The sequence below is a fragment of the Salvelinus fontinalis genome, chromosome 5, assembly GCF_029448725.1.
Source record: "Salvelinus fontinalis isolate EN_2023a chromosome 5, ASM2944872v1, whole genome shotgun sequence".
Taxonomy (NCBI): Eukaryota; Metazoa; Chordata; class Actinopteri; order Salmoniformes; family Salmonidae; genus Salvelinus; species Salvelinus fontinalis.
In genome coordinates, this window is record NC_074669.1 from 40,402,633 (window position 1) to 40,414,645 (window position 12,013).

The following is a 12,013-nucleotide window of genomic DNA, read 5'->3' on the forward strand; positions in this document are numbered from 1 at the left end:
AAGATTGATCACCCTGAAACGACACGGTGTGGAAACAATTACTTCTTATGACGTGTATCGTTACCTCTAAGCTGATTACATTTATGAAGACATTTTTTTTATTTTTTTTTATTTAACTCTTATTAAGGAAGTTGAACTCAAAAACACCTGAAACGGGTAAATAAATACATGTCGTTGTAAATCTTGATTGACTAGATTTAAATCTTGAGATTTACTAGAGAGTAAAGGACAAATGGGACAGCTTGCTTAGAATTCTGAAGACTGAAATACGGACAACTCACAGTGACCCTGACGGTATAAATATCCTGACGGTATAAATATCCTGACGGTATAAATATCCTGACGGTATAAATATCCTGACGGTATAAATATCTGACGGTATAAATATCCTGACGGTATAAATATCAGACGGTATAAATATCCTGACGGTATAAATATCTGACGGTATAAATATCCTGACGGTATAAATATCAGACGGTATAAATATCCTGACGGTATAAATATCCTGACGGTATAAATATCTGACGGTATAAATATCCTGACGGTATAAATATCCTGACGGTATAAATATCCTGACGGTATAAATATCTGATGGTATAAATATCCTGACGGTATAAATATCCTGACGGTATAAATATCCTGACGGTATAAATATCTGACGGTATAAATATCCTGACGGTATAAATATCCTGACGGTATAAATATCCTGACCATGTATTTGACCTCATAGCACAGGAATTACTGCGTCATTGATTTGATTTTGATTTGTTTTGTAAGGTACACTGTATAATTACTATCACCAATAAGCATTAACATGTTATTTATAAATAAATACTGAGTACTAAGTAACAAATGCGTATTTCATTCATTGTAAACATATATAAGCATAACCATTAAAAGTAAAACATAATTCAATAAGGATTCATGAAATGTTATAATATTTATAACTATTTATAATTAGTTATTTTTTGTAAACTTTGTATAAAATGTAACTACAATATCTATATTTCATGCTTCCATTTGGTATTCTATCTCTAAAACATACATAACAAATAGTATATATATATATATATACATTGAAGAATAAAGACATTTGAATGAAGTTAGAAGCTGTATTTTATTTCTAAATATGCTACAAGCAAATGGCAAAACAAAACATCTCTTTCACCTGTCGAATGTATGTTTCCAACCCCTGAGCATTCCCATAACACACTGGACACATCCAAAATGGACAAAAAGGAAACAAAGAAATGAAATATTGAACGTTTCCTACACAGTGAATAAAGCCATTATATGATCTAAAATCTACCAGCGTAGCTAAAATACTAAGTAAACAACATGTCATTTAAGTAATAAGTACATAAGTGAGACTCGTTTTCGTTCTTATTTATCCATTTACATGTGAGTCATTTAGCAGACGCTCTTATCCAGAGAGACGGTTAAGCCAGTATGCTGGTGCTTTATTTTTTAGGGGGGGTTCAAACTTTCTTCTCTGTGATTGGGTGTCTTTTCCTTTAACGAAGTTAATCTCTCGCTGTTTTTAAAAAATGTCTTTGGTTACAAGATTTACATGATTGTACTGTGGTCTTGTTTCACAGTCGGCAATTTCACTGCTCAATGATTGGCTAACTGTTTGAATTGTATCGCCTCCAGAGCTGAGATGTTTTATATTTGTACAAGAAGTGCAATCACACAACATGGATTTAAATAAAATAGTGAAGGACCGACATGAATTTAAGTTGTAATTGTTCTTGTATGCACCCTCCAGTGTAGAAGATTATAAAATAATAATAATAATAATGAAATAAACATCAATTAAATGTAAAAAATAAAATTCAATAACAGCCACCCTGAAGATAGATAGAAAAGAGGTCGACCGGATGGTTTTGAAGTGGCAGACTGCATCAAAGCACTGGATAGATAATGCCTCCACAGGAAGTGACATAGTTATGACAGACACTTCTGCTCTTTTTAAGTCCCACCCCAATGTCGACACTATCATACTGCTGAAGAATGTAGCAATGTGATCTATGGTTCTGACATTCTGAGTGGTATTCTAGTATAAACATTGGAACATAGCTGTATATCTTATACTGTATATCTGAACACCTTTTACTACATCCACATCAAGGCCTGATTTCCTGAAGAACTCATTTTTTTTCAAGTAAACACTGGAATTAATAACAGAATTACAACCACCTTCAATAACCAGAACTGACTCTATTCATTTCAGTGGCTGACTTGCCCCTCGCAGGGCTTCCTACTTTGTGACATTACAGTTGAGCATTGTTACCTTTTAATATGACATTAAGTTACAAGATATATTACAAATTCTTTACCCTCTATATCAACACAATAACAGACAAGAGCTGTACTATATTGTGTACATTAAATAATCCTGGCATTTCCCATAAAAAAAAAACAACAAAAAACAAACAGACCAGCATTGTGAAGAGGTTGCTTCCTACGCGACCTAAACGGTCCCACGTACGTTTTGTTCTGTCGTAATACATTTTGTCTTTAAACAAATGTGTGTGTGTGTGTGTGTGCGTGCGTGCGTGTGTGTGTGTGTGTCAGAGGGTGTGTGTGTGTGTGTGTCAGAGGGTGTGTGTGTGTGTGTGTGTGTGTGTGTGTGTGTGTGTGTGTGTGTGTGTGTGTGTGTGTGTGTGTGTGTGTGTGTGTGTGTGTGTGTGTGTGTGTGTGTGTGTGTGTGTGTGTATAGACCGAAGAGACAAAAAAAGGCTAAACGTAGAAACTGGCTATTAAGATTGTGCTCGCGTTCATGTATGGTTGGCACAGTCTATAACAAATGAGGTAGATAGATGTGTGATCATACAATATTCCCTTCTTTGGTATAACTATACAACATATGAAATATCCAGTGATCTGTTGAAACAAAAACACATTTTCAAGTGGCTTTACAATAAAAACAATAGAAATTAAATATGTGAGGTATATTTTGAATCAACTCTGTGTATATATATATATATATATATATACAGAGAGAGAGAGAGAGAGAGAGAGAGAGAGAGAGAGAGAGCGGTAAAGAGGTATCTGTCTGTCTGTGTTAGAAAATACTCTTAAAAAGTGTTTCAAAATATAAAGTGGTATAGATGAATGCAAGGTTACAGACCCTGATCTAAACATTAAAAAAAACAAAATAAATACAATTTGAAATTATATGTTTAACAGACTTTAAAAAAAATCTATATCTTCAAACTGTTTCCCATTTCCCATTCACAACAAAAAATACAGTATCTTATGACGCGAAGCAGAGAGAGAGAGAGATAGAGGGAGGGAGGGACAGAGAGAGAGGGAGGAAAGGACAAAGAGAGGTAGGGAGGGAGAAAGAGAGAGGGTGAGAGAGATAGAGGGAGGGAGGGAGGGACAAAGAGAGAGGGAGGGAGAAAGAGGGAGAGAGAGAGAGAGAGGGACAAAGCGAGAGAGAGAGAAAGGGAGGGAGGGACAAAGAGGGAGGGATAGAGAGGGATAGAGAGAGAGGGGGACAAAGAGAGGGAGTGAGAAAGAGAGAGGGAGGGAGAAAGAGTGAGTGAGAGAGAGAGAGAGAGAGAGGGACAAAGAGAGAGAGAGAAAGGGAGGAATGGACAAAGAGAGAGGGAGGGAGAAACAGAGAGCGAGAGAGAGGGAGGGACAAAGAGAGCAAAATAGTGAGTATGGAGAAACTCTCCAATGTCAGACACAAGTGCACTTCCAAAGAAAGAAGGGGATGCTAGTCACAAAATAAACCCACTGAGTTATTGATGATTACATTAGTACTCCAACACCTATAGCCTCATTCTGCTGTACTCCCCACATAGTATCTGTTCTACCCACATATTATCTGTTTAACCCACATAGTATCTGTTCTACCCACATATTATCTGTTTAACCCACATAGTATATGTTCTACCCACATATTATCTGTTTAACCCACATAGTATCTGTTCTACCCACATATTATCTGTTCTACCCACATATTATCTGTTTAACCCACATAGTATCTGTTCTACCCACATAGTATCTGTTTAACCCACATAGTATCTGTTCTACCCACATATTATCTGTTTAACCCACATAGTATCTGTTTAACCCATATAGTATCTGTTCTACCCACATATTATCTGTTTAACCCACATAGTATCTGTTTAACCCACATAGTATCTGTTCTACCCACATATCTCCTTCTGCAGAGTAATATGTTGAAGTGGTCTACAGATGGGGAACCCAGGACTTTGGTTAACCAGAACCACCCCACCAGGGGATTGTCCTACCAGCAGGTATGTTTCCCGTCTGATTGCAAAGTAACGCCTTCACCACAAACTTCACTGGTAATCAATTATTCATACTAGTGTGAGCTTAAATCAATGTCGAATGTGTTGCAATATCAGATTTAATCAGAGCCATCGTGCAATCTCTCTTCTGTGAGAAGGGTTAGTTAAGAAGCTCTGACCAGGACCGGTAGTGGGGAACGCTCTAGGCTACTAGGCTATTTTGGTTTACCCCTTTACTGACGAAGGCATGTCTTGACGCTCTAGCTATTGTCCCACAGCATTAAACAATGTGTTGATGGCTAGCGGCATCGATTGATCAAAGCGGGAACCAGCTTCAATAGATAACATGATATTTTCCTCTCTAAAAGAAAGAAGAAATGACGTTTCCCTGATTCTGTGAGATGTGCTTTGTTAGGATGTGCTTTGTCAGAAATATACTTGTGATATAGAGTATATCTTTAGTTTGGTCATTGGTTCCACTACTGTATCTGTGCTGTCTGTGTATGTTATCGTTTTCATTGGTTACTCTTGTTTTTCTTTGGTTATTAGCTAAAAGTAGCAATCTTCTCTGGTTTGTGATCAAAAACAACAAGAAAACAAAAGATATTTGAGTGACAATAAAATGGCCTCCCATGCCTAGCAGAGGCTTCAAACAAGCCATACTACAGATCAGGGTTGGGGTCAATTCCATTTCTATTCCAGCCAACTCAGGATGTACACTGAATGATAATTCTCTTTAATGCTTTTCAATTAGGAAAATGTGGAATTAGAATTTTGGTTTATTTTCTGAATTGACAAATTAAAATGGAATTGACCCCAACCCTGCTACAGATTAACAAGCATTTCTCTCTTCAGTTGGAGGAGAGAAGACAGACAGACAGACAGACAGACAGACAGACAGACAGACAGACAGGCAGACAGACAGGCAGACAGACAGACAGACAGACAGACAGACAGACAGACAGACAGACAGACAGACAGACAGACAGGCAGGCAGGCAGACAGGCAGACAGGCAGACAGTCAGACAGCAGAGAGCCAACATGTCTCATTCTCTCAGTGTCTTTGTCCCACAGTTCCTTGCGTCTAATGATGTGTCACCATATATCTTTACCTATATGTTTACACTGCTCCAAACTGAGCAGCTGTTCTCAGGAAACACAAAAAAAGACAGCAGACTTCATCTGCATACACACGTGGTTCAGAGGTCCTCTTTACATACCATTCAGAGGTCAGAGTTCAGAGGAAGGAAAAAGAATAGAGCGAGAGAATTTTCATTTTCTACAGAAGTATTTTCTCAGTAAATCATTTTTTAAATTTTTTAATTCTTTCAACTGGAATAAGGGAGTTTGAGAAAAGGGAGGAGGAAGAGGAAGAGGAGGAGGAAGGGAAAAGCCACCTTCAAAAACAATTGAAGTATTTTCTCCTGGTATTTTAGACCGCTTGTTGTCTTTGGGGAATGATGGGCGTGGGGGTTTAGGGGGTGGAGCTGGGGGTGGGACTCAGCTCAAGGGGAGGAGTTTCCATGTCCGTGGACCGAGGATGTAGAGGAGGAGGAGGAGGAGCAGGACGGTTGGATCTGTATGGAGGAGGAGTTCATCCCCGGACTGCTCTTTCCCTGAGAGAAGGTGTCATTCTGGTTCTGGACCCGGTGACCACCCAGCATCGTAGGGAGAGAGGGCTTCCTGGCAAACAGAACACCTGGAGAGACGGAGGGAGGGAGGAGACCTCCTGTAAGATCTTATGATCTGTGAACTGTACATGATACAGACAACATCTTGGAGTCATTATACCTTATGATCTGTTGAACCGTACATGATACAGACAACATATTGGAGTCATTATACCTTATGATCTGTTGAACTGTACATGATACAGACAACATATTGGAGTCATTATACCTTATGATCTGTGAACAGTACATGGTACAGACCACATCCGGGCTGTATCACAACCGGCCGTGATTGGGAGTCCCACAGGGCGGAGCACAATTGGCCCAGCATCGTCCAGGGTTTGGCCGGTGTAGGCCGTCATTGTAAATAAGAATTTGTTCTGAACTGACTTGCCTTGTTAAATAAAGGTTCATTATACTCCTTATAGCTCTAACATGTGGAGTATGGCTAGATTCTGAAATACATTTCTTTTTTTTTTTAATGATTTTAATTCAACAAAAAAATATGAATATTAATGTCTCAAACTATCTTATTTGATTATGTTCATTTGAAGACATGTTGTTTGGAAACAATATACTTTACAAGTACGTCACATTTCCAGAGCGGGTTCTCTGCTAATTCTGATGTTATGATCCATTTTATGATGACTACAAACACAACGAACGGTAACTGGATTCAAAGGGAACTCTCTCCGCTCGTGACTTGCTCAACGTGCAATCCTAAAGGAGAACTGTGATTGGTTACTGACCTATATGACACTTATAAAATGGGTCATATCGTTAAAAGTAGCAGAGAGCCCACTCTGGAAATGTGACGTGTTTAAAGAGTATATTGTTCCAACCATTTTGTCTAAAAGAGTTGTTTTGAGATATTCATATAGCTTCATATTTATTCATATGTTGAATAAATTAATGTGACAAAATAAAAATCTTCAGAATCAAGGCATGCTCCATATTTGAGAGCACATTATATAGAGTTTAACCAAGATGCTGTCTGTATTATGTAAAGTTTACGGATCATAAGATCTTATAGGAGGCATGTACAGGTCTAAACAGGGCCTAAAATGGCCACGTTCATCATGACATATTTGTTTTACTATCAATACTGCTACTACTACTACTACTACTACTACTACTACTACTACTACTACTACTACTACTACTACTACTACTACTACTACTACTACTACTACTACTACCACTAGTACTACTGCTACTGCTACTACTGCTACTGCTACTACTACTACTACTGCTACTACTGCTACTACTACCGATACTACTACTGCTACTACTACTACTACTACTGATACTACTACTACTACTACTACTACTACTACTACTACTACTACTACTACTACTACTACTACTACTGCTACTACTGCTACTACTACCGATACTACTACTGCTACTACTACTACTACTACCGATACTACTACTACTACTACTACTACTACTACTACTACTGCTACTACTGCTGCTGCTACTGCTACTACTACTACTACTACTACTGCTAATACTACTACTGCTACTGCTGCTACTGCTACTGCTACTACTACTACTACTACTACTGCTGATACTACTACTGCTACTACTACTACCACTACTACTACTACTGATACTACTACTACTACCACTGCTACTACTACTACCACTACTTCTGATACTACTACTACTGATACAACTACTACTACTACTGATACTACTACTACTGATACTACTACCACTGATACTACTACTACTGATACTACTGATACTACTACTGATACTACTACTACTGATACTACTACTACTAATACTACTACCACTACTACTACTGATACTACTACTACTACTAATACTACTGCTACTACTACTACTACTGATACTACTACCAGTACTACTACTGATGCTACTACTACTACTACTAATACTACTACTACTACTACTACTACTACTACTGATACTACTACTACTACTACTACTACTACTACTGATACTACTACTACTACTACTGATACTACTACTACTACTACTACTACTACTACTACTACTCCTACTACTGATACTACTACTACTGATACTACTAGTAGTAGTAGTTTAATTGGTACTGTACATTTCTACATGTTCTTACAACCAGTTTTTGGGGGGCAGATGAATATAATAGTATTTACAACTTACTGTAATGTCACAATTAGACAAATACTATGATGACCTATCAACTCACTAACTAACAAATAACACATTGTCACACCTAAACAACCATGAATTGGACAACTGACACAGACACTGCAGTCTACCTCACTGAACATGGTGTTTCAGACAGACAGACAGATAGACAGACAGACAGATCTCAACTATATCTGATGTTAATGGCCACTTCAACCTCACTGGAAGATTTCCACCAGCAGGCTTATTCTTTACGCCACGACATGAACTGTCTGGCCTACCTATCTTGAGGTAATTACCCCATTGCTCGAAGGCAGAGGAGGAGGTGGTGAACAGTCGTGCAGGAGGTGTGGAGGCTAAACCTGCCGTGGCCTCTCTCCCGGGCACGTCTAAGACAATAAACCCCATCGATCTCCCATCCACAGCCTCAATTCTGAGATATTTAACTTTTTTTTAACTCTATTGGACGGCCACTTCATTACGATGGATTTTATAGCAAAGACATCAAATTGCGTGGAGGACTAAGCGCCAGGGTGCTGCTATAACTTATTGAATTTCCTGCCTGCAATTACATCAGCAAACGGCCCCTCTATTTACCTGTGTAGACAACTCCATCTATTTCTATTGACATGTTGATGCTGCTAATGCCGCTGGTAGACAGGTTCAATGGAGTCTCTTGTCTATCATCTGTCAGGAGGCGAGAGAGAGGAAAACTCAATATCAGCATTTAAAAAGGGAACACAAGGAGCAGGAGAGAAGCGTTCGGCAGAGTATTGGCGATAACTCCTAGAGTGACAGGGTAAGAAGCAGTTTATTAAAGAGTTCTGAGGGAAAGGGAACTGTCAAAAGATGTAGCGAACCATTTTGTACAATGTCGGTTATCGCCAACGGGTTATCTCCCTGAGGAGACGTGTGACATCATATCATAACACACACACACACACACACACACACACACACACACACACACACACACACACACACACACACACACACACACACACACACACACACACACACACACACACACACACACACACACACACACACACACACACACACACACACACACACACACAGACTGACAGGCAGGCAGGCACAAAAAAACAAGGCTTGCAACAATCTTCTCCCAAATAAGAACAACATGCAAGAATATTGTAAAGTTTAATTTCTGTAAAATATCATTAATGTGCAGATACACACTAAATATACTATATAATTTTAGAGTTTAGATCAAAACAGCTGTTACAGAACATTTTGCAGGCGTTCTCTGGCCTAGGCTGCCATATTTAATACAAGTTTTGATGTAATCTGTAAATGATGGTGTTTATATGTTGGGTTGCAGCCCAGCCAGACTGGTCGGGTCGGACAGTAGAGGAATTAACCTGTGAAAGATTGTGACTCATTCTACCATTAAGCTTTCGGGGGAAAGGCCCACAATTATAACTAATGCCTGAGAGGCAGTCATGCGGAGAGAGATGAAACCACACCTGAGCAGATAGGCCCCCCCATTCTTCCTTTAGTCTCTATTAGTCAGTAATGTATGACTTATGGCTTGTCGTAAACACCCGCCACGCTGAGAACCATCAACAGAGTGGGCGGGCAGCTCTGCCCGCCGTAGTCATGGAAGCAGTATTTCTTCATGACATCGAAGAAGTCCTCAGACATCACATTGCAGATGTTTATGATGAACTGTGTGTGTTTGTGTGTAATAGTGACTCACCTATCTTATGGTGAAATACTCTTACTTGATGTCGGCATACCACCACTGTGCTACACAGCTTAAAAAAACCCTAGTTATATAATATTAGAGGACAAACAGTAACATTGACACGCCAATCACATGTTGGAGAAGAATAAATAGCCTGGGTTCTAGAAGGAGAAGTTCTAGAACTCTGATACACTCCGGAACACAGAACAATAACATTTGTCAAAGATGTGGTGTTATTTTTGTGGCGGGAAAAACGACTGCAAATTGAGTTGGGTTAGTTGGATATGAAGCAGGGTGTGTTACTGAACCCCACTGTAGATTGAGTTGGGTTAGTTGGATATGAAGCCTGATGTGTTACTGAACCCCACTGTAATACACAATAAGGGAATCATCTCTAAATTACAATATTTTTCTCCAAATGCTTCTCTGTGAGTTTTGAAGTTATTAATGTATGTGTGTGTCACAGTTATACATCCTAATTGCATCAACATTACAATATTATAAGGGCATAACAATGAATAAACATGTGTATTCACATTAGTAACTGTGGATGTGGCTGAAATGACACCCTGTTCCAGGGTTCCCCAATCATTTCTGATCTAAAAAGAGTGTGACTGTTGGAAAAGCATTCCAGGTGAAGCTGGTTGAGAGAATGCCAAGCGTGTGCAAACCTGTCATCAAGGCAACGGGTGGCTACTTTGAAGAATCTAAAATGTATTTTAATTTGTTTAGTACTTTTTTTGGTTACTACATGATTCCATATGTGTTATTTCATAGATTTGATGTCTTCACTATTATTTTACAATGTAGAAAATAGTGCAAATAAAGAAAAAGCCTTGAATGAGTAGGTGTGTCCAAACCTTTGACAGTACCAGTCAAAGGTTTGGACACACCTATTAATTCAAAGCTTTTTATTTATTTGTACTATATATATATATATATATATATATATATAAAATTTTGGTCATTGGACATAAAAGCCTGTAAAATCACCAGGAAATAAGCTCAACATGATTTTAATTCAGGAAATCTGTTCCCAAGTATCTCCACGTTTAAATAGAGAAGCATATGTGATCGTATCCCAATGTAATCAAGGTTTGAAATGATTCTGTTTTTGTTAAATACTATACAGTGCCTTCAGTAAGTATTCACATCCCTTGACCTATTGCATATTTTGTTGTGTTACGGCCTGAATTCAAAATGGATTCCATCGATTCCCCCCCCCCCTCACCCATCTACACACAATAGCCCAAAATGAGTGAAAACATGTTTTTTAGGAATGTTTGCAAAAGTATTCAAAAATGAAATTCAGAAATATTTCATTTGGTATTTTTTTGTATTTTTTTTTTAGGATCCCCATTAGCTGTTGCAAAAGCAGCAGCTACTCTTCCTGGTGTTCCACACAAAACATTATACATAATACAGAACATCAATAGACAAGAACAGCTCAAGGACAGAACTACATAACAAAAAATGTAAATGACACACATAGCCTACATATCAATACATACACACAAACTATCCAGGTCAAATAGGGGAGAGACGTTGTGCTGTGAGGTGTTGCTTTATCTGTTTGCTGAAACCAGGTTTGCTGTTTATTTGAGCTCAATATGAGATGGAACGGAGTGCCGTGCAATAATGGCTCTATATAATACTGTACGCTTTCTTGAATTTGTTCTGGATTTGGGGACTGTGAAAAGACTCCTGGTGGCATGTCTGGTGGGGTAAGTGTGTCAGAGCTGTGTGTAAGTTGACTATGCTAGTTGACGATGCTAGTTGACTACGCTAGTTGACTATGCTAGTTGACGATGCTAGTTGACTACGCTAGTTGACTATGCTAGTTGACGATGCTAGTTGACTACGCTAGTTGACTATGCTAGTTGACGATGCTAGTTGACTACGCTAGTTGACTATGCTAGTTGACTACGCTAGTTGACTATGCTAGTTGACGATGCTAGTTGACGATGCTAGTTGACTACGCTAGTTGACTATGCTAGTTGACGATGCTAGTTGACGATGCTAGTTGACGATGCTAGTTGACGATGCTAGTTGACGATGCTAGTTGACTACGCTAGTTGACTATGCTAGTCGACTACGCTAGTCGACTATGCTAGTTGACTATGCTAGTTGACTATGCTAGTTGACTATGCTAGTTGACGATGCTAGTCGACTATGCTAGTCGACTATGCAAACCGTTTGGAATTTTCTACACATTA

General features: G+C 38.7%; 1 protein-coding gene across 1 annotated transcript in view; it reads right to left on the minus strand.

Moving 5' to 3' along the window:
• Window positions 1-1,098: 1,098 nt before the first annotated feature.
• LOC129856089 (AT-rich interactive domain-containing protein 3A-like) overlaps window positions 1,099-12,013 on the minus strand; it is a 212,112-nt gene continuing 201,197 nt past the window's right edge. Inside the window, exons 7-8 of the mRNA XM_055924209.1 lie at window positions 8,684-8,773; window positions 1,099-5,970 (exon numbers count right to left, since the gene is read on the minus strand). Of these exons, the coding sequence (XP_055780184.1) occupies window positions 5,777-5,970; window positions 8,684-8,773 (284 nt within the window). The 3' untranslated portion in view covers window positions 1,099-5,776. The remainder of the gene's footprint in view (window positions 5,971-8,683; window positions 8,774-12,013) is intronic.